Source organism: Caretta caretta, chromosome 5, assembly GCF_965140235.1.
Source record: "Caretta caretta isolate rCarCar2 chromosome 5, rCarCar1.hap1, whole genome shotgun sequence".
Taxonomy (NCBI): domain Eukaryota; kingdom Metazoa; phylum Chordata; order Testudines; family Cheloniidae; genus Caretta; species Caretta caretta.
This window is the reverse complement of record NC_134210.1, coordinates 96263764-96287698: the sequence shown is the minus strand read 5'-3', so window position 1 is coordinate 96287698 and position 23935 is coordinate 96263764. Positions and strand designations below refer to the sequence as shown.

At 41.4% G+C, this 23935-nt stretch overlaps 2 protein-coding genes across 7 annotated transcripts in view; one reads left to right on the top strand and one right to left on the bottom strand.

Moving 5' to 3' along the window:
• The window catches only part of VPS13A (vacuolar protein sorting 13 homolog A), a 315178-nt gene that overhangs the window by 265899 nt on the left and 25344 nt on the right, over positions 1 to 23935 (top strand). For 2 of the 5 annotated variants that reach the window (XM_075128708.1, XM_075128707.1), the window contains 2 exons: positions 17985 to 18137; positions 19114 to 19268. In XM_075128708.1, the coding sequence (XP_074984809.1) occupies positions 17985 to 18137; positions 19114 to 19143 (183 nt within the window). In that variant the 3' untranslated portion in view covers positions 19144 to 19268. Of the gene's footprint in view, positions 1 to 1686; positions 3905 to 17984; positions 18138 to 19113; positions 19269 to 23935 lie in introns of those variants that run through there. The other 3 variants (XM_075128711.1, XM_075128709.1, XM_075128710.1) reach the window with 2 other exon arrangements.
• The window catches only part of LOC142072186 (guanine nucleotide-binding protein subunit alpha-14), a 69055-nt gene continuing 67584 nt past the window's right edge, over positions 22465 to 23935 (bottom strand). For both annotated transcript variants that reach the window (XM_075128714.1, XM_075128715.1), the window contains exon 7: positions 22465 to 23566. In XM_075128714.1, coding sequence (XP_074984815.1) covers positions 23376 to 23566 — 191 coding nt within the window. In that variant the 3' untranslated portion in view covers positions 22465 to 23375. The remainder of the gene's footprint in view (positions 23567 to 23935) is intronic.

Genomic DNA, 23935 nt, shown 5'->3' with positions numbered 1-23935 from the left:
GGTAAAACAAAGGAGAAGAGGAAACATCTCCTCACAAGAGAGGTAAAAACAACAGAAAAAGGAAATGCCAGCCCTCTTCTTCCTTGTACTCTCCAACCCAGGAGGGCCTCTGAGACACAGGAATGGCACCATGGTCACTTTTTCTCCCCACTCCTCCAGAGCCACACATCGTGGCAACAACCAGCTTGGACTTCTCACCAGTTCAGATCCTGATAACACCTTTGAAGTCTCCATACCTGCCTGGGATCCACCACTGAAGCTACTCACTATCCCACCTCATGCATTTCTGCTGCTTGGCTCTGTGCCTGCACCAACTTCTCCAAATTTCACCTGAAACCGCTTCAGGGTATCTTTGACCCCATTAAAAGATGAGTCTATAGGGTTTCTGACTCTGCCTTGAGACCCTGGTCATCTTCTCATCTCAGATCCAGACATCGTGGAAAGGGAAGGGCCCTCTTTAGCTCCTCATGTTACCCTAAATATAGAACTCCATGAAAGCCCTCTGGAGACTACAAGGCCAGCTCCAGCTTTCAGACTGGAAAAAAGATGTAAATTTGTAACAGTGAGAGTAGTTAACCTTTGGAACCAGTTACCCAGGGTCATGGTGGATTCTCCGTCAGTGATCATTTTTAAATCAAGACTGGATGTTTTTCTAAAATGTAGGCTCTGGGAATTATTTTGGGGAAGGTCTTTGGTCTATGTCATGCGGAAAGTCAGACTAGATTATCACAATGATGCCTTATGCCTCTGAATTTGATTGTCTGCAATTTACAGATGGGGAAACTGAGGCACAGAGCAGCACATAACTCCAGTCATATTTATTTATCAAACCTGGCCTCTTATCAGCCTTGATTCACTGTTTGTTTCTTTCTTCCAGGAGACTTTCATCTCCTTTTTTTCATACTCATCATGATACAGGGAATGCCTTTCCCACTCCGATCTGCCATGCCAATATCCTCTTATTTAAATCCCTTCTGAAAACTAATTTCTCTGTACTGTGTTCATTGACTTACTAGTATATTTATTTTTCTAATTTTAAATACATAGTTAAGAAAAACCTTAACAGAACCAACAACATGTTTGAGCCTAAACTGACTTACCATATGATCATATTGCAGCAAGATTCAGTTTTGCTGGTTCCACCCTCTGCCAACTCTTTGTCATCCTCATTCTTTTTGTCACCTCTAAAATTTAATTATAATTGTTTGGTGGCAGGAACCATGTCATTCTCTGTTCTGTGACTTGCCTAGAATGCTTGGATAATATAAATGAATAATAATGTCTTTCCAGTATATGTGCAACACACTGATGATTATTACTTTTCTAAAATATTATTGTTAATATATGGCACCTGGACACAGAAGCCAAAAACTGGACTGTCCAGGTAAAAACCAGACAGGTGGCAACCCTAACTGCAGATTAAGAAATTGGAATCTTGGCCTAGCCAGATGTCTTAGCAGTAGTCCCATATGTTCTCATGTGGGAGATTGAAATTTGAACTTCAAAAGACAGGATTAAGACAGGAAAGACAGAGAAATACTATTGTAGATTTTGAACTTCGCATAATGTTAAGATTTGATTAGGACCAGGTATTAAGTGGTGACATGTCTGGCCATCCCAGCCAAATTTTCTACTGCACGGCATAGTTTTTACTAAGGGAACTTTTTTTTTCCTTAACTCCCACAGTGGATCCTTTCTAAACTGGACGAAGTGAGAGAAAGTCATCCAATGTTGTAATCACTGGAGAAGCTCCAAGACACAGAGAACATGGAATGCACAGTTCTGGCTATTGCATTTTAATTGCTGTTTAACATGTGAAACTGCTTGATTATCAGCCCCCCACCCCAAAAAAAAAAAAAAAGAGGAGAGTTTGTAATAGCTTCGTTCTGCCTGTATGATATATAATCATAGTCAAATTTTAATTGAGTAATCAGTCAGTCAGGTAAAATAGTCTGGTGATTAAAAAAAAAAATTCTACCAATTTTTGGCTTGCTGGGTTTTTTACTTATGAAATTACAGAGACCTAAATCTAGATACCTGATTCCTTACAAATACAGTATAAAGATGAAGTTGTCTTATGTCTGATTCTTTCACGTCTGCTACAGAAACTAAGCTTGAGAATAATCTGTGTGATTTTAGATGGAGCACATCTTGAGGTGGTGATCAAATACTCAAACTCTAAGTTCTCCCATCAGTTTTTACATAGATGTCAGTCACTATGTTATATTGAAATTCAAATGAACTTAGAACTTCTCCTGCAGCTTGAAGAAAATTCAGAATGACTGCTGACCAGAAATGTCTAACTTAGATATTTAATTTTAGAAGGGCTTTTTATTGATAAATATGGAATTGTTTCCTTTATTTTTTATATAAATGAACAGTTCATGATAAATTTAAAATATAGTAATATCACTTTTAGTGTAAACTCTTTTATATGCCACTCAGATTTAGCAAAAGCTTCATGACACACGTACTGGTATTCATAAAAAAAGAACAGGTCAGTTTATCAGAGGAAGTGATAATCTGGGGAGAGGAGAAACAGATAAATCTTTGGAATAATGCTGTGAGTAGTCAGACCTTATTTTAACTATGTGAGTGGAGTTGGAAAACTTGCATAATGAAGCATATCCTGAGGTTTTAAGAGTACTGCTTAATACGGTAGTATTCCTAGGGTTACATAGTATTGCATGCAAAGCAAACTAATAAATTCTAGAAGACTGCTGAACTAATCAAATTTTATATAAAAATCATGTTCATATTAAAGTAATTTAACAAAAGTAATATTGGCTTCATTCACATTTGCCTTTACTCACCTAATGAAACGATTTTAAAAAAAAGTTTAATATCCAGTTGGAATAAATGTAAGTGGCAGCTGGACTTCAGTAAAGAAACGCCTGCTGTGATGTCATATTGGGGTTTTTTTTTTCAATTTGCTGTTATGATGTGTGGATAGTAATATATGAGGATGTCTTGAAAAATAAAATCTATAGATTAGTGGACATAAAAGGTGAAGGGGAACTGCACAGTGGTATATGAACATATTGTCTACTCCAGATTTTGAAGACTATGGAAGGTCTGATGCATGTAGTATCTGCTGCCAAGATGTTATTTCCAAACCACTGTTTGGAATGTGCATAGTTAGGGAATTTAATCCTCCTGAAATTGCTGGTGCTGTTTGAGCTATCCAAAATGTTGCTTTGTTGTAAAAGCTAAAGTAAATGGCTTGCCAAACTACAATTCATTTCATTTATACCAAGTCTTTCCTGCTGTGTTGTTTAACCTTTCAGCCGGTTACAAAATATATTGTAATATTATTGTAATTTCCCCCAGAACATTTTATTCTTTGCTATATTGAATGTAAATTGAATCAAAAGAATATAAACAAGTTCCAAACTATGACAATGATTGTTTGTTACTCCTCTCATGTGTACCCTTCATAGTAGAGAAAACATGAAACATGCACCAATAGTATTTATTCAAGTTACATTCACACCAAAATAATAGTGAATATATTGCCTTGTTTGATTGTTGGTAATGTCTTAGGTGAATACCAGATAATACAAACTTTCTCAATCCCTGCTTTTTACCACTACTACTTCTAAACTTATACAATACAACTGGATCAAGAGCCTTATCATGATCCTCTCTTGAATATCATGATCCTCTCTTGATCCTCTCTTACTCTTTCTTCCTATATTTGCTACAAATCCGCTCCTCGAATTTCTGCTTTTGGCCTCTCTCACAACTCATGCCTTCTTTGTACATACTCATTTGTATAGCCTTTTTGTTCTCTTATTTTGAAATCATTCCTCTCTGTTTGAAGCTTTCTTTTGTTTGATGGGTTTGATTATCACCAACTTTTATTTTCCTGATGTACTCTGCCAATAAAATAATTTTGTTCAAATCCTGTCTTCATCCTGATCACCTAATAAGTTCCTAGAGTACTTCAAAATTTTCTCTATTTCCGGTGCCCAATTCTTAAACTAGATCTTCAAAGACTATGTATAGCTGTGCTCAAGCTCCTGTTTAAATAGATTGTAGTTTTTTCTATTCTTTATGCCAGCGGTGGCCAACCTGTGGCTCTTCAGAAGTTAATATGCGGCTCCTTGTATAGGCACCGACTATAGGTGCCAACTTTCCAATGTGCAGGGGGGTGCTCACTGCTCAACCCCTGGCTCTGCCACAGGCCCTGCCCCCGCTGCACCCCTTCCTGCCCCCACTCCCCCCCAGAGCCTCCTGTACGCCACAAAACACCTGATCGGGAGGTGCGGGGAGGGAGGGGGAGGCATTGATCATCAGGGCTGCTGGTGAGCGGGAGGCCCTGGGAGCTGCAGGGGAACTGATGGGGGGCTGCTGACGTATTACTGTGGCTCTTCGGCAATGTACATTGGTAAATTCTGGCTCCTTCTCAGGCTCAGGTTGGCCACACCTATTTTATGCTATATTTCTCTAAATTATCAACTATTTTAATATTATAAACCATCAAAGATCCTTACTCAGAGAGCTTAAAAGAACCTGGAAAGAGTCTCAATTCCATAATATTCCAGAACTTTTGAAAAAGACACTTGTAGACTTCCTCCTGCTTTCCCAGTTTCCAGGATCCTACCTTGCCCTGATTTTCTCAGGCTCCTCTCTTGTCCAACAGGCTGCATATTCCCCCATATCATCTTTCTTCTGGACTCCTATTACTGCACCTTGCTACCAGCCTTGACTGCATTGCTACACTTCAGCCATTCTGTATTCAGTGGAAAAGAATATATTAATTTTATTAACAAATTATATTAAATTTAAGACATATTTTAATGTCTGCCTTTTGATTTTGTCTACTGTAGTGTTAAAATAGTAGTTAAGTATACTATAAACATTTATTGAAGCACATTATCTTCCCTGTATGAACATAAAGTTTCTTCTTTTGAGAAAATAGCTAGTTTGATGTCTCAGAAAAACCGTTTTATGTTTTTTAACTTGATTAAAAATAGTAGTATTAGTAATAATCATTGACAAACCAAAACGTGGAATTAAGAGCAGCAAATTTGATAGGTTTTTTTTTAAAATAGTAATATTGTGTCCAAATAACTAAGCTCTATAAAAAGTGGGGTACTGTAGTCATAAAATATGCAAGAGACATTATTGAAATATATTCATAAGTCAAAAGATCTAACATCCGTTCTACACAACTATGGTATTGCATACAATTAAGGGCTGTATAAAGTCTTTTCCAGGCCTTAAGGTTAAAAAATATATATATAAATGTTAATATAGCTCAGAATGTTTTCCTCATAAGTTATATAGTTTAACTATTTCCATTTTCACTAGTCTTGTGGATTTTGTTACCATGATTGAGGAGAATAGGACCACTTTGTAAGTGTTATTACCCAGAACCTTTAGGCTATATGCAACTAAAGCCAAATTATCTGTCTGGATATACAAGCACCACTCCAGTTATCTTCAAAGAGAGTTGTTTGCACCTGAGAGTGGCATGCAGCCCTGAGTTTTAAGTTTTCCTTGATAAAAAGTTGAGATTTGTAACTGGATTTTTTATTAAAACTGCAGAGTGTATACAATATGCATGCATGATACATAGTCTCTCTCCCTCTAAATGAATCAGGAATCAGATGTAAGATTTAAAAGTTGCCATAAGTCCTGGAAAAAGAATTTTTTAAAATTCCTTTCCTTGTTTTCTAATATTTTTATAAAAATAACAGTAGTAGTTTATGCTTCTTTGTAACCTTTCATAAAAAACATACGTATATTAGTTAGTGCTAGTTAGCAGTTCAAAAATTTCTATTTCTACATCTGAGCAGTACTTTGCAGTTCTATCTGGTCTTTGTTTCTCTTACATGGACTCTCTTAGCCCATGTGTCTATGAAAATAGTAAATTAAGTGTTACACTCTGGTCCATCCGAGTTCTTGAGCTTGAACTGTAAACATGCAGTTTTCATAAGAAATTAGTCTGCTAATGTTAAATGATGATTTTTATAAATACAGTGTTCACGTATCTTTATATGATTGCGAAATCTTGTATAATTTGCAATCTGACAATATAATCACACAATGGAAATATTTATGCCTGCTATAGATAAATACATTTATTAAACATTTTAACTTTAAAACCTGTATGTTTGTTTCTTTGTATGGTGTTAGTTTAGAGGAAACAGTAGTATATTCCTTTTAAACAGCATGGAATGTTTCTCCTCTTTCTTGTTGCTTTGCATTTGAGCTCCAGAAAATGATGATTATTTTTTCTTAATTATTGATTTATATTTAATGATACCACCATCGCACAAAGAGGCGAAAGTGAGTCTGCTGTATTGTATTTTCAGCAAGCAACCAGTAAGTCCATAATTAAACATATTTTCCAGTGATAAATTACATTTTTCTAATTTCTCAATCTGTATTGGTTAATTCTTACTAAAGATTTGACTTTTCCTATTATCCAGGACAGTTCAGTTCTATAAGAAGATATCCCAGATGTCTCACCCATCTAGCAAACCACTGAAAAATCTGTCTCTGGGGGATAAACAGAATGCAGCGATTCACCATTTTCATTTTTAAACATCTGTGATGCTTTTTGGGAAATAGGGAGACCTTCTTTTTACTTTACCTCATGTGTTCTCAGCATTCATCTTTGAAGCTATTTTTTTGAAGAAAATACAGGGACCATTCTTTAAAATGCTGCTTTCAGGCTTCTTTCTCTTCTCCTCAGTGCTGGGTTTTCTTCTTTGAGTAGATGTAGCTGCGCATTCCACTTACGTGTCTGCGCACCCAGGGCACCGGAGCTGGAGAAATTTGCCTATCCATACCCATAAAGGAGCGGTGCCCATGCCTCATGGCTGTAGCCCCTCTTCTGGCTATTTGAGGCGGCACCACCCCAACCCTCCCACAGTTCCTTCTTACCCCTCCCCTGTGTCTGGAGTTGGGGCTCTGTGTGGTCTTAACCTAACAACCTCTCTAGTGTAATTTTGTGTTGTTGTATATAGTTAGTAGTACCTTTAGTTAGATTAGTGTTAGTTTAGTTTTCCTTGGTGATGCCCTCATGGTTTAAACATTATCCTTCATGTGGGGGAGTGATCTTCAACAGTGGTTCCCATGGACAGTGCGTGCTCTGTCTCAGCCAGGCCCACGTGAAAGACTGTTGTGCAATCTGCAGATTGTTCACAAAACAGACCCAAGTGGCTCCAGACCGTCACTGAAGCAGCGCCTGCTTTGGTACCAGGGCTCTCGTCAGGTCGAAGATTGCCTTTGGCTTCCAAAAGTGCTGCCGCTTCGCATTCCAGAGCTGGCGCCTCTCCAAAGAAATGGAGGAGCCATTCTCTGGCAACTGCGCCAAGGAAAAGCACAGGGACTGTGGTCAGAGCTGGAGGCCTCGCTCCATATCAATGCGCAGGAGCTTTGGGCCATTTAGAACGTCTGTCGCACATTTTGTGACTGTATCAGAGACTCAGTGGCTCACATACTTACCAACAATACCACCATGGTGTACTACGTGACCAAACAAGGGGGAGCAGACACCAGATTCCTCTGTCTAAAGGAGATCAGCCTGTGGCAGTTCTGCATCAAGGAGAACATTACTCTGATAGCCAATCACTTGCCCAGAGTTTGGAATCATCTCATGGACCATTTCAGCAGATATTTTTTCCTGAATCAAAAGTGGTCCCTGAAGGCAAATGTCCTCCAGGTCATCTTCACAACTTGGAGCATCCTGACAATTGACCTGTTTGCTACAAGGGACAACAGGAAATGTCTGTTCTGCCCTCAAAGGCTTAGTTCAGGCTCCCTGTCATGCTTTTCACCTCAGCTGCAAGTCACCTCCACTGTATGCCTTTCCCCTGATGCCAGTCATCCCTCAGGTCATCCTCAAGCTCAAGGCAGATTGGGCCAAGCTCATTCTCATTTTCCCAGTGTGGCCAAAACAGTGCTGGTTCTCCGACCTTCTTACGCTGTCAATTCAGCCTCCCGTCCCAACTTACTCATTCAGAACCAAGGCCACACCTTGAATCCTGCGCTCAGCTCCCTGCATCTTATGGTGTGGCTACTGCATGGTTGAACAAGGAGGGAAGAGTAGTGTTTGGTGGCTATCCCATGAGTCTTCCTTAACAGTGGGGGGAACCCGCTCAGGCTGGCCTATTGAGTGAATTGGAAACTATTTTCAGTGTGGTTATTAGTCCACTGAATCCAACCACCGCTGGCCTCTATCCAGGACATTTTAGAGTACTTGCTGCACCTTCAATTGTTAGGGCTTGCATTTAGTTCATTTAAAGTGTATCTGGCAGAAATATCTGCATTTAATCCCCCCATTCTGGGGGATCTGTCTTCTCCAATGCCATGGGAGCAAGATTCTTAACAGGACTCCTTCATCTATATCCTCCGCTCTGAGAGCCAGTTCCCCTGTCAGGCCTTAATGGGACATCTGTTCGAGCCACTGACCTCTTGTCCCTTTCCACTTTTGTGTCAGAAAACTGCATTTCTGGTAGTGATAACATCCTCAAGGAGAGTGTGATAGTTGCACGCTCTGATGGCAGAGCCTCCTTATATCCAATTCTCTAAAGAAAAAGTGACTAGACAAAAAAAAATGGATGTGGTCATAGAGTGGTTTCTCAGTTTCATTTAAACCAGGTGTTATGTTTTACCTTTGTTCTTTCCCAAGCCTCATTCATCTCCTGAGGAGCAGCATCTCCACATGTTAGATGTCAGGCAATGTCTGACCTTTTATCTGGACAGGACTGAACCTTTTCATGTTTTGCCTCATTCACTTGTTATATGCAGATCATATAAAGCAGGGGTTGGCAAACTTTTTGGCCTGAGGGCCACATCTGGGTATGGAAATTGTATGGCAGGCCATGAATGCTCATGAAATTGGGGGCTGGGGTGGGGTGAGGGCTCTAGCTCAGGGTGCAGGCTCTGGGGTGGGGCTGGGGATGAGGGGTTGGGGGTGCAGGAGGGTGCTCTGGACTGGGACCAAAGGGTTTGAGGGTGGGAGGGGGATCAGGGCTGGGGCAGGTGGTTGGGATGCATGTGGGGGTCAAGGGTGCAGGCTCCGGGCAGCACTTACCTCAAGCAGCTCCCAGAAGCAGCAGCCTGTCCTCCCTCCGGCTCCTATGCAGAAGCGTGGCCAGGCAGCTCTGCACGCTGCCCCATCTGTAGGCACTGCCCCTGCAGCTCCCATTGGTCAGGGATCCCTGCCAATGGGAGCTGCAGGGGTGGCGCTTGGGGTGGGTGCAGCTTGCAAAGCCCCTTGGCTGTCCTTACGCATAGGAGCCAGAGGGGGGACATGCCACTGCTTCCAGGAGCCGTGCGGCGTGGGGCAAGCCACTGACCCCGCTCCTCGGCTGGAGTGTCAGAGCAGGAAAAGCCCTGCACCCCGCTCCCCAGCAGGAGCTCAAGGGCTGATTAAAATGTCTGGAGGGCCGGATGCAACCCCCGGGCCATAGTTTGCCCACCCTTGGTATAAAGGGTCAAGCACTCTTCTCAGAGACTATCTCTAAATGGATAACATACTGCATCAAGACTACATATGAAACAGCTTTCGCTAAGCCCTGTCGGTGGGTGTGAGCTCACTCTACAAGGGCACAATCAAAGTCCATAGCATTCCTCGTGGTGTTCCCATATTGGACATTTACAGTGCTGCTACGTGGTCGTTGATACATACATTCACGAACCGTTGCGCCATAACCTTGACTTATGAGGAGAGGCTGAGGGAACTGGGATTGTTTAGTCTGCAGAAGAGAAGAATGAGGGGGGATTTGATAGCTGCTTTCAACTACCTGAGAGGTGGTTCCAGAGAGGATGGTTCTAGACTATTCTCAGTGGTGGAAGAGGACAGGACAAGGAGTAATGGTCTCAAGTTGCAGTGGGGGAGGTTTAGGTTGGATATTAGGAAAAACTTTTTCACTCGGAGGGTGGTGAAACACTGGAATGCGTTGCCTAGGGAGGTGGTGGAATCTCCTTCCTTAGAAGTTTTTAAGGTCAGGCTTGACAAAGCCCTGGCTAGGATGATTTAATTGGGTATGGGTCCTGCTTTTGAGCAGGGGGTTGGACTAGATGACCTCCTGAGGTCCCTTCCAACCCTGATACTCTATGATTCTATTTTCCAGGGCAGATGCAAGCTTTCATAAAACAGTCCTGCAGTCCTTGTTTAGGCAGACTCTGAGCCTCACCTCCTGGCAGAAGGGCCTACATGACAGAAACAAGTGATCCCTTCTTCAGGATTTTGTTTTTTAAACATTAATATGACAAAAATCAGAGTTTTAAACTTTTTCTTCATTGCTTTCCCACATTAGGAACATGTTTGCAGGGTACAACCTGAATGAAGGGAATGCATGGTGCTGTTTATGCTCAGACGCAGGCATAAAAGGCTTCTATTTCCAAGGCGGCTGTTCCACCACTGGATTACAGGGTCATAAGTGAGAAACCATTTTTTTTGTCTGCAAAATTCCAAATGACTTGAGAAAGCAGGTTGTTAGTGTTTTATGAACCACAATTGCTCAAAATATTTCAGATTCTGAATTGTTTTGATGGAAAAACAGGCCGACATTTTTGTGACAACTTTTTCTGGTTTTAGACCAACTCTGTTTTAGACTCTCAGGACTATTTCGTGGACATTTCACACAACTGGGGACAATTGCCCCACTGCCTGTCCCTGTGAGAGATTTCTCCAGCTCAGAGTGAGAATAGTCTGCTACTTCCTTTTTGAAAATAAACGGGAAAAACTATGATGTGTTTAGCGTTCAAGACCCCTTTCGTCAGACCAGCTGGTAATTGCTGTTGAGAAACTCACAAAAAAGTAAATAGGCTAAGCCTACTTACAGCGCACCCCTTGCATCCTTAAAAAAAAAAAAATGTTATTACTTCTCTGCCAGTAGTTCTTCTTGTGATGAGGGTGAGCTTTCTCATTCTGACCATGGCCAACCACAGTCAAATACTCAGAGGTTTTCTCCACCTGAATACTTTTGATACTATAACTTGAAAACCAGTGGTTACCCTGATATTCATAAAGACAAAATGGAAGAAGGTTAGAGAACTAAGGGGAAAATATTTTCCCATCAAAACAAATTTAGAAACCAGGTTTCTCTTACACTTTTTCTACAAGAGCATCACGGTTTTAAATAAATAAAAATGAAATTTTCTATGTTCAATTATCCAAAAGTCTCTTGGTTGTGTAAACTGAAAGCTAACAACAGTAGTAGCTTTATTGGTAAAAGATCTGGTTTTCCTCTTGGAGAAGGACGTCTTTCCACAAGATTGCATATATTGACAAAAGAGGTACAGCAGGCAATGCCGGCATCATTAACTTCATACTTTGCCAGAGCAACATGTCATGGTGTGACATCCTACAGGCGACTGACTTTTTCCACTAAGAGTGATTTTTACTTTAAATTTACTTGGTGGCATAATTCAAAGCTCTTGCATTGATCTGGTGTGATTTATGGCAAGAGCATTTTGGGACAACATCACGAATCCAAAGGAACTATATACCTGATCCTAAATCTATTATAGTTGCAGGGCTATGTGACAAAACTCCAGAAAAGTCTTCTGCAACCAGACAATCAGATTAACAAACCTATATTTAGCAAATGAGTCAGCCCAAGACAGGACCTTCTCAACTCGCTCCCACCCTCACCCACAAAGTACAGGAAGTAAATCACAGCAAAACATCTCCAATTCAACACTACCTGCAACTATTAAGGATGATTGTATCATGCATAGGAATTGCTCCATGGGCTAGGTTTCACATCTAGTCACACCGATTCCTAGTGAAGCCATTCTCCAGCCATCTTGGCAAACAGAATCTTAGCTCCAAGATGTAAGGAGAGCTCTCACCATGATTACATAGAAATGAACAAGGGGAGATGGTTTACTTATCAAATCACAGGAACAAAGTAATTGCTATGGACGTATCTGCTTCAGAAGTTAGTGGCACAGAGAAAATGGCCACAACAGGAAAGAAAGCAATGCACAAATGCTGTGGAGTTAAGCAACCAAACAGGCTCTGCTCACCTTTCAGAGGCTAAATGCTAATACAGACGCACAATATGACATTGTACCTAAAACACACACAATTATGACATCTTAACTGGAGTCCCAACACCTGAAGAGCTTGGGGCTTATTCATCTAGAGCCAGGGCAGCACCCATGGCCTGCCTTTGAAATATTTCCATCCCAACAGTTGGGAATATTCAGAGACAATACTCCCAAAGAATCAACTCCTCGAGTGGCTCTGTATGTTCCCACTTACGGGATATTGCATCACCTTATGGTGCCTTGCCATAGAACCATCTATCAGTCTCAAAGCACTCTCACATTCTGCTCCTCCCTTCAGCATTACTAGATGGGGAGAATTCTGAGTTACTACAGAGAATTCTTTCCCAGGTGTCTGCCAGGCAGGTCTTGCCCACATGTTCAGAGTCTAACTAATCACCATATTGGGATCAGGAAGGAATTTTCCCTCAGGTTAGATTGGGCAGAGACTCTGGGGGGGTTTCGCCTTCCTCTGCAGCGTGGGTCACTTTTAGGTTTAAACTAGTTTAAATGGTGAATTCTCTCTAGCTTGAAGTCTTTAAACCATAATTTGAGGTCTTCAGTATCTCAGTCAGAGGTTGGGGCCTATTTCAGGAGTGAGTGGGTGAGGTTCTGTGGCCTGCAATGTGCAGGAGGTCAGACTAGATGATCATGATGGTCCCTTCATGAGTCTCTGTTCTGAGGGTGAGGCTACATAGGAGCAGAGCACCTTCACCACTTCAGTTCCTTTCAGCCATGTGCCTGGCCAGATGTGAACCTCTCCAGTCTCTTCAGAGCCAGAGTTTGTCTTTCTTAGATAGTTATCGTTAGCAGTTAGTAAGTGATTCTCTTTTGGCTCCATGTTATGACAGAATTGAGGAAGCAGAAGAAGTGGGGATTAAGAGGTGCACCTCATGCTCAGCTGTCTTCTTGGCATCTGATGACCACATGCAGTGCCTCCAGTGCCTGGGAGAAGGACCTTCTGGATGTTTGATCTGCCAGACCTTTACTCCCAGAGCCCTCAAGGATAGGGAGACTTGCCTGCAATTCGTCCTCCTGAAGGAAACCATCAAAGCCAGACCCTCTTGATCTGAGCAGTCCTCTGATCCAGAGTCTGTAAAGCCAGATTTGGCCCCTGTGGCTCCCAGCAGCAAAAGACTGAAGTGTTCTAAGAAACCACACCAGCTGCCAGGATCCCATCCCTCCCTCTTTCAGTTAAGCCTTCAAAGCTACATATAGCCAAATCAGAGGCCATGTGCTGTCCTGATTGCATTAGAGATGTCGAGACAGTTCAAACACTCTCACCAATGCCCTACCTCATACATTACAGCTTTCCAATCCTGATGGAATTCCAGCAGTTGCAGGACCAGCATTGGCTTTGATCTTCACTTCCAGTTCCAGGAAGATCAGTTTGTCAGGGCATATGGACAAGGCAGCCACTGTTGGCAGTGCTGGTTCCCAGGCATCAGAGTTGTTGGATCTACCTGAATCTGACATGAAATGGCTCCAAAGCGCAAACCTGTTCCATCCTCAGCTTTAATAGCAAGGGAGATGGACTTGTGTATAACACCGGTTCTGATATGGTCTGGATCTGATATAATCTTTAGATCTGCTTTTGGCTCGTGTGTCAGTTCTGATTATGTCCTCAGAGAGTTTCATCAGTGTGGCAGCCCAAGTTCTCCTCTTGACACTGTTGCACGTGTCATGAAATGCAAGAGTTCTAAGAAGAGGCTTATTTCCCCAGCTCCAAGATCATCTTTGTCTCCTGGCAGGAAGAAGAGGCCAGAAGGCATTGAAGGACCTTTCATTGATCCTCCAATGCCACCTCCTCCCAGGAGCTTTACAGAGTTTCCATGAAGAGCCGGTTCCCCATATCTTGTGCTGGATCCACTATTGTCCCCAGTGCACTCTATCTCCGATCTGGACTTTTACCAGGAGGGAGATAGAGGAAGAGTGCGGAGACCGGTGGCACAATTCAGACCACCCCTTGATGCGCCTGCAGTCAGCATGTTCCCAAACCCCACCTCAGGAATTTTTCAACTACCTTCCACATGGATGGAGACGTCATGTCTCATCTACTAAAGTTCAGGCAGCCCAAAGGTCCCTGGATTCGACTCCTCCAGATTTCCTGACATTACAGACAGTGATGCCTGAAGTATTGGACAAGGGGAGGATGAGGAGGTAACTTTCCTTTTTAAACAAGAGTAGATGGATACAGATTATGAACCAGATGAATATGTGGGGGTGTCTTCAGCCTCCTCTCCTTCTGAGGATGCTGCACAGTTCTATTCTATGGTATATCACATGGTATCTACCTTGAACCTACCTGTGGTGTCTGTGGAAAAGACTTCCCACCTTATTCAATAGCCAAAATCTTTGGTGCCACAGCTAAGAGTAGCCTCTTTCTACCCATGTTCGATGGGTTGTTACAGCCAGCTCAATCTGTGTGGTCCACTTCTCCATCTTGTCAACTGGTCTCCAAATAAGGCAGACAAATTATTACCAGATACCTTCTGAAGGTTTTTCTTATTTTTATACCCACCCTGTGCCTAACTCATTGGTGGTGACTGCTGCCAGCAGCAGGATGAGATCTGGGCAGAGAACCTATGGTCCATTACCAATCCATTTATGGGAAAGGACTTTTTATTTTTACAACAGTTGCCTGATGACAGAAGACAATTGGCTGATGCCTCTTAGTAGAAGATCAAAGTGTAGCTAAACATTCCCTTAAGGCCTCCTGTCATGCTTCAGACACTGCCACAAGAGCATTTGTGCCTGCCATGACGATTAAGAGGCATGCATGGCTCCATTCCTCATCTCTAGCTACAGACACTATAGGACACTTAAGCTAGTGGTTCTCCCTTTTGAGAAGGGAAGGTCGTGTTAGCACAAAGATGGAAAAACTGAAGGACATGAGATTAAAGGCTCATTCTCTGGCTCTAGCTCCATCTGCCAGGATGCCATCACCCTCTGCTCCTGCTTCCTGGTATCCAAGGCAGTCCGACCCACAGTCTTTGCCATCGTATTCTTCAGTGAATCAAGATGTCATCAATATCAGCAGGTTGCAACCTCCCAGCATCAATCTAGAAAATGGCCTTTCATGCTAAGGTCTAAACCTAAACAACCCACTTCCTCACCAGTGTCCACATCATGAATCCTCAAACTCCAGTTTTGACGAAATGATCAAGAGTCAAGAATCAGCCAGACAAGACTCTTTTTTTTGGAAACAGATTAGCGCACTATATCAGACCAATGGGTTCTACAGATTGTGGAAAGAGTCTGTGCCATACAATTCAAAAGATTGCCTCCTACCAATACCCTCTTTCCTTCCCCTTTCAATGACCCCTCTAATGAAGCAAATCTGACCACAGAAATGGAAAAATTGCTTCTAATGGAAGCAGTCAAGGAGGTTCCTGAATACCTGAGGGTCTGGGGTTTTTATTCCCACTATTTTCTGGTGCAGAAGCAGGATGGTGGGTTTTGGCCAATACTAGACTTAAAGGCTTGAACAAGTTCATTCAGATGTTTCGGCTCCATATATTGACTCTGGCCACCATAATCCGTTTGCTTTTGTTCATGGAGTTGTTCATGACTCTTGATCTATAGGATGCGTATTTTCATACTTGAGTTAACTGAAATCATAGCAAGTACCTTTGATTCGTGGTGGCTGGTCACCACTTTCGGTACATGATGCTCCCATTTGGCCTCTCAACAGCATCCGGAGTTTGTACAAAATGTCACTCTGTAGTAGCAGCTCACCTGAGGAATGAGGGTATTTTTGTTTACCCCTGTTTAGATACCTGGCTACTGAAGGCTGTGTGTGTGAGAACCGGCTAAACCATATCTTCACAACCAGTCTCTTCGACCTTGAGCTCTCTCTCAACCTCCCAAAGTTAATCCTTTGCCCTTCACAAAGGATTCCCTTTAGAGTCTCCATACTGGATTCAGTGGAGGGGGAGCGCTTTCGGCCCAAAGAGAGACTTATCAAAATGAAAGACTGTTAAAGACTCAATGATGTGCCACCCAAAGAATAAAAATCTCTTGGGTCCTATGGCACCCACTACCTGTGTGACTCCATTTCTTATCTGAGAATGTGCAGCATTGGATGTCGCAGGTCTACAGATCAAGTCATAACCATCTTCACTTGTTGAACATCATAGTTTCTCTAGACTGGTGGTTAGTCAGAACGACTGTGCTCAGGATATACAATTCAATCCCTTAGGTCCAGCCCTGACAGTGACTTCAGACGCAAATAATAATTGGAGGGTGTGGGGGCATCTGAATAATTTAACAGTTTGTGAACACTGGTCTTCTCAGGAGAGAACCCTGCACATCAGTGTATTTTAATTAAGAGCTCTTCATCTGGTTCCTAGGTGGTTCTGCGGGGGGAGGATTGTGCAGGCGGTGATGGCCAATACATCGGCAATGTATTACATCAGTGTGCGGGGGATGGGGCATACTCTACGGTCCTGTGTGCAGAGGCAGTAAGTCTATGGAACTGGTATATTTGTCATAACTTATCCTATGGCCGTGCATCTAGCAGGGGAAAACAACATAGTTGCTGATCATCTGAGTAGAGACAGCTCCCAGATGCACGAATGGTTCCCTAAAGGATCAATTGGTTCAGACCATATATGTTCTCCAGCTGCGGTCGATGAGATGTGGGCCTGTTCAAAGAAGATCAACAAAAAGTGTTGCCTTTTCTGTTCCAGAGTGGTCAGGGACAGTCAATCCCTGTCGGATGCCTGTCTTCTGCACTGGCAGAAGGGCCTGATGTACACCTTTCATCCCTTTCCCTTGATTCAGAAAGTAGTGAGGAAGATAGGACAGGAGTGATTCTTATCACTCCAGTTTGGCCATATCAACAGTGGTTTACCAATCTCCTGCAACTCTCCTGCGGAGTCTTTGTGCAACTTCTGTGTCAAGGGGAGGGCAGGATCTTTCATCCGGCCCACAGTCTCTTCACTTGGCTGTGTGAGTGATCAGACTGTGACTTCGTTTGCTGTTGAGAGGTCATGTTCTTCATTTATGCAGGACATGCTAACTAACTCTAGAAAGCAGTCAACTAGAAACTGCTACCTTTTAGAATGGTCCAGATTTCAGGCATGGATGAAGAGAAATTCTGATTCATCTGTATCGGCTCACATTCCTTATGTTCTGGAATATTTCATGCATTTAAAAATCATCGAGTTCATTTGGCAGCCATCTCCACGTATGATACACTTGTGGATGATAGCTCACTATTCATGGTTCAGCTAAGAAGTTTGTGAAATGTTTATCAAATGTGTATCTTCCATTAGAAATCCTATTCGCTCTTGGGACCTTAATCTGGTTTTGGTCATGCTGGTGAATTCACCCTTTGAACACTTGGCTGCCTGTTCACTCTATCATTTATCTATCAAGACAGTCTTCATTATCGCCATCACATTGGCCAGGAGAGTGACCGAACTTATATCTGATCCACCTTTCACTTCTTTTCATAAGGACAAGGTAGGTCTCAGACCTGATCCCAGTTTTTTACCTAAGCAAATAAATTGCTATGGTATTGTCTGATTTTTCACATTAACCAGACAATTAATTTGCTCTTTTTGCCCCTAAACTACACTCTAAGAAGTTTCAGTATGATAGCCGTGCACGCATCTGATGAAGTGGGTTTTAGCCCACGAAAGCTTATACCCAAATAAATTTGTTAGTCTCTAAGATGCCACAAGGACTCCTTGTTGTTTTTACTCTAATAAGTGGGGAATTTGTTCTATACTTTGGTTGCCAGAGGGCTCTTCCCTATTTGGATAGAACTAAGAATTTTTGTAAATTGTCTAGATTGTTCGTATCTTATGCTAATAACCTCATGGGTTGTACAGTCTCTTCCTAGACTATTTGTGTATTAAACTATGTATTGCTGCATGTTACACATTTGCAGCAGGTACAAGAACTTTTGCTAGTCAACCACGTGAGCTGCAACTACATCCTTCATTTGTCTTCAACAGGTGCTAGTTGCTGGAATTTGGAGGGCTACAACCTGGGCTTTGGTGCACACCTTCACTGAGCATTATGCTCTGGACTTGGCCTCCGGAGGGGTCACTGGGTTTAGCAAGGCAGTGCTTCAGTCTATTCAACAAGGACTTTGTTCCTGCCTCCAGGTTAGTTTTTAGCACTGCTTATCTGTCTGTCCCGTAAGTAGGAATATGCAGAGCCACTTGAAGAAATGAAGGTTACCTGCCTGTAACCAGAGTTCTTGGAGATAGCTCTGTGTTCACACTTCTGACCCGCCTAACCCTCTCTGTCACAGTCCTTGTCTCTGGGTTTGTGGTGGAAAGAACTGAGGAGTTGGGGGCATTCCATCTCTGTATAGCTTCTCCCTCAGAACACTGGTGATGCTAAGGGGAGGGGTGCCACAAGGCACCACAAGGTGGTGCAATAACCCATACATGAAATATGCAGAACCATCTTGAAGACCTCTGTTTACAGGTAAGTAAACTTCATTTCCTGGTAAGTAACCCCTTTTTCCTATGTAAATTTATTTCAGACATGTGCCATCAGTGTGTTACTTTGACCTATTTATTTCAGTTGTGTTATTTTTATATAGAACTACATAAAAGGCACATATGAAGGTGTTAAGAAAAGGCTTACAGCAATATATAAAAGTAATGTTGTGGTTTTTCTCACCAACTTCACTGAGTTACAGTGATCCCTGTATTCTTGTCAAACAGTAGAATGTTGTAAAGTGTTGTCAGAAACAGTTGTACAAAACCTTACTGCTGTCTCCGATTGCAGTGTTTCCAGAATTGAACACAGCAGCAAATAAATTGCTGTTACACTTTGAGACATTGTAAGATCACACATGGTTGCAGAAATTAGTGAGAACATGAGGTCTTTATGACTTCATGACTTGGTGTTTGAACATGAGGTCCTATGACTTCAAGTTGTTGGAAGTTGTGCCCAACAGGGCCCTGTGAGCTAAAAAGTTCTTATACCTTTGAGTTTCCCAAACTTCCATAAATCAGATTATTTCTAAAAACCAGATTGTTCTAGTAATACTGGATGACACATTCAGAGCTGTACTTCACACTTCATGCTGTTCAACAAGATTGACACTTGGCCATTGTTAAACTACAGGCTGGAGCACAACATTCTCTCCCCTGCTGATAAATTGCAACACTTAATGGAGAGGACACTTAGGGACTGGGCTGGGATGAGGAGCTGATTGTCCCATTATGGTACGCAGACTCTGGAGACAAAATGGAAAGAGGCAAATCAGAGGATAATCTCAGGTATGTTGCAGTTTTCTGTAACCTAGTTCACCAATATTGAAGGATAAATCTTTTTTTTAAGGTTTTCCTTTTTTGGAAAAAATATACAGAATTAAACTTCAGTTTTCAATGTGATAATTGTAGGTGAAAATGCAAATAAGGTTTGTTGATAAGAAGAGAGTTGTATATTTGTGACTGATTCAAAGGCACAATGCAAAGTGTAGTTCTGACAGTCTACTATCTGACACTTCGTTTCATTTTTTGGTATTACATTTTTCATGTATAGGACAATTATTTGTCCTAAAAAACAGATACATTTTTTGCAAAAGATGGTTATGCTTACATATAGAATGAATATATTTATATGTACCTTTATCCTCTCTCAAAGCCACCTTTTCATGTATTGGTTACATGACAGTCACATAGTTTGGTTTTTAATGTTATGTTGGCATTTCAGTATTTGAATTAATTAGCTAATAACTCACTAACACCTCTTTCCACTTAAGCATGTTACATATTTAAAAATCTGTTGCTATTAATGCACAATCTGGTGGGTGTTTAAAATATTGGGTTTTTTTTTAAAATGCAGAGCCTGAGATTTGTTGGGGTCAGTACAAGTACCCATGGAGGTCACCCAGCAGCCTGATTTATACTGCTGGGCTGAGAGGTACACAGGCAGAGTTTGGGACAGAGGCCTGGCTTTGTGGCACAAACCAGTAAAGAGCACAAGGATATTAGGGATAGCTAATGGTGGTAGCTGGCCTGTGAACTTCACACTTAAGACTCTGCCTTCTCAGGACCTGCTGGTTTGGTTGTGATAGGCTCACCATGTGGGTGACACAAGAAGCCATGAAAGTGCTAAATAAATAAAATACTAGTGCTCCTGGGACAGCATTATATATATACTGGTGAAGATCTGAAGATTATTTTTTAGGATTTTCTAATTAAATCTAGGCAAATAATCCAAAATCTGTATCAAACATGTTCCACTCAGATTTTTGGGAGACAGGGAGAAGTTGCAACTCTCAAACTTCCTCTTTTGGAGGCACTGCCCACATTTGAAGTTTTTGCCAGTAGGAGTCTATCTAAAAATACTCAGGGTGAATTTTGGCTAATCCACTAGCTATCCTAATTGCAAATAAATCAGCGATCGAAATGTTTTGTACCCTCTTTTAAAGTGAACAAGTTACAGGCATGTGACGCTGGGGCACTACTCAGTAAAATATAAAGTCTGCATTCCTTTCCTTGCTGGTTCACACTAGCTGTAGAATTTCACCCTGTAATTCCTGCATCTATCTTATAACTTCTGGTTGAGCTAGAGCATCTTTTTTAGAAAGACATCCAATCTTGAATTAAAAATTTAAGTGATGGAGTATCTACTACATCCCTAGGTAAGTTGTTCCAATAGGTTTGAACTGGACTAGGTTTTCTTAGAAGTCTGTAGGTGGATGTCCGTTGGATTGATTGCTTCCAGGGCCTTGGCATTCTATGTGTTTTCTCCCATCGTGTATCGCTAGATGAAGCTGTAAACAGGCTGAAGGATGTTAGTGGTGATTCTTTCAAATCTTGGGTACAGTAATAATGTGATGCCCTAGTAAGAGCAGATCTTATTTTGGTCCAGCAAACAATTGGGTGTCCACATTTTTGCTTTCAGCTCCTTAAGGTTGTGAATTAGTGAGATTTGGTTTATGTTGAACGCTTTAATGATGATGAATGTGCATGCTCATGCTCTTTGTGGTCAACTGGGGTGCAGTTTTAACAAAGAAAAGGTTTCTGTAGCCATTAAAATTCACTTAGCTTATGGTGTTAGTGATAGTTGGAAGCAAATGGCATTGGTATGTACACTTCATGGCAAGATATTTCATGTGTTATGTTACTGAATATCCAAGTGGCCAGGCTGTGAACACTGGTGACCAGAGCTGACAAGGATCTGTTAACAATGCCAGGCCTTGGCATTTTTTTCAGGAGTGTTGAAGATGGCAGTACTACCTGTGACCTGGAAGACATTGACTTTTTCACTGATTAACCCATTGAAACAAAATACATGATTCGTAGCTACTCGATCTGTCATCTCTTCTACACTGTCATGTTTGTCAATTTGCTGAACTGTCCAAGGGTCTGCGGTCTCGGCCACTGTAGATATTCACAACTCCAACTCATACTTGCTGTGCGTGAATGACTGGAGTACCGCCTGTTAAGAGCAACGTTGTTTTTGTCCTTGTCCTTGTTGGATTCAGCCCCAGGCATGTTTCCTGCTGATTAATTACTTCACCTACATGGGCAGGGAGGCATGTGTACAGCTGAATGTTTGTTTTTCCAACACGTGATTATGGAGTCAAGTCTTTTGTGTCTTTAAAGGAGCATGGAGATGCTGCACTGGGTTTTGCTCTAACATTAAAGAAACAAACTATTCTGATCCACTCATTAGGGTTTCTTGGCCTTTTATAGTATGAGTATTCCTCTCATGACCATGTGTCAGTTCTTACTTATAAAGAAACCTATAGTACTCGTTCCTTTGGGAATGGGGTGATCATACCTGCTGCAGAGGGAGACCTTGGCCAATGGAAATTTTACAGCTTTCCATGGTATGGCAGCATTCCCCAGAAATAACAGATCCACCTTAGGTTTGTGGGTTTTGGTACTGGCATTGTTCAGGGAGCATTCTACTATGCACTGAGAAGTTGGTTATGACTCTTAGCTGGAGTTGAGCAGAGAGTAGGCTTCTCCCCACTGACTCAAAATTACTTATTTATATTATGTTAGCATCCAAGAGGCTAAATTAGGATGAGGGTGTCACTGTGCTAATACACAGCCCCAAAGAGCAGCTGATCCTCTCATGGGCTGGTGGAAGGTGGTGTTCTGAGGGTTGGATTAATCCTAAAAAATCAATATGAATGTTTTATTAAGGAGTATTTGCTAGACATAACAGTGGTATTGCTGGATCTATTTCAAGGTACACTTCAGTGACTAGCAAGATTGTTCATCCCTGATAAAACTGACTATCAGACATTAGTGCATATATCTTAAATGGATATTGTTACTGTGGCAGAAGCTGGTGAGAATGCTCGAGTGGTCTGAAAATCTTCTGGAAGTAATATGGTGTGACTAAGGTGTTAAGTATGCTTCCTACACCGGCTTGTAAAGCCCAAATACAGGGGCTATGGTAAGGAATACAGTGTTTTTTATATATATATATATACATACACACACACACAAATGGAAATGAGCAATTTAGTGGTCAGTTCAGTATATGCAACTGCATCCTCAAGGACGGCAGTTTTATTCTTCCTATGGCAAAGGGCTTTTGGAGGAACTACCTAGGGCCTAGAAACCTCAGCGACTGAATGCCCTTTCTAGCCACAAAGGTCTGTTAGTGAATTGCAAGTGCTGGGTACTGGTGTTACACTGTCATTTTAATAGAAGTGACAGCTACGTGCTTTATAACTATACACTTGGCTCTTGTGTATTATTGCCAAATGACATCAAAGACATGTTAAGACTTTGGGCATATCAGCCTACGAAAGACACTTCCAACATAAAAATCTAAATGAGTAAATTCAGTATATGGCCCCCAAATTCATTAAAATGCTAACAGCTCATTCTAACTTAAATGATAAATATTACAGTATCTAACATTCTAAAATAGCATCACTTTATCATTTCTAAGGCATCTCAGGTTAAAATTTCCTACGATAATTTTCATGATTACGAAATGCAATAAAAAACCCTAAGAAAATAACAGATGAATGGCAATGGATTTATATATAGTTCTATAAAAAAAATTTCTTAAATACCCTTTGAACCATAGTTGTCACACACAGTCTCACAGCCTAAATTAAGGGAAATATAAAAACAATATTTAAAATGTATAGTTTAAAAAATTGTAAACATTGGAAGTTCTCCCTTAAAGTTCTATTAATCCACTTCTCTTCAGTAAATATTTCAAGATCAGCAAATGTACAGGAACAACCTCTGTTTCTGTAAGTAAATTGTTTCAAAGAACAACTCTATTTGTATCTGTGTCAATCTGTCTTTTGTGGAATTTTTTAGAATGCACTAGTAATGTTTTTATTAGTCTATGGTGGGTGGGTAGATGACGATAGGTGGATCCAAGCCGTGGTTCTCTCTTTACACCAGGTTGAACTCCCTCAGGTTTAGCTGTAGGATAGTGTCTTTGACAGCAGCAAAGACAAAGCGGATATTCTCTGTGTCTGTGGCACAAGTGAAGTGGGAATAGATTACTTTCTCTTTGTCTGGATTCTGGTCCTGGTACAGCTTCAAAATGAATTCTCTGGCAGCTTTCACATCTTGTTTAGGTCCTGTTTATAGAGGCATAATGGATAATATTTTTAAAAGGATATAAAATATTTAGTTCAAACAAAATATCAGCCAGCCCATTCAAATAAATACTTAGCTATATATAATTTACTGCAGTGACTATTTTTGAGCATGGGATAACTACTGGGAGATAACATTATGCAAGCATATCAACAAAAAGCTATATATCTAGTGGGGCTAAACTTGTTAATATGTAGAAGTGGTACGGTTACGATTAAACTTTCAGATAAACTTCTATGGTAAAACACGGTCATCAGTACAACGTTCACTCAAAAGTGTTCCTACAAATTACTTTGAGGATGTATGTTTGTTTTAGGCTGTTATCATACAGAAGTGCCAACAATGTTTAA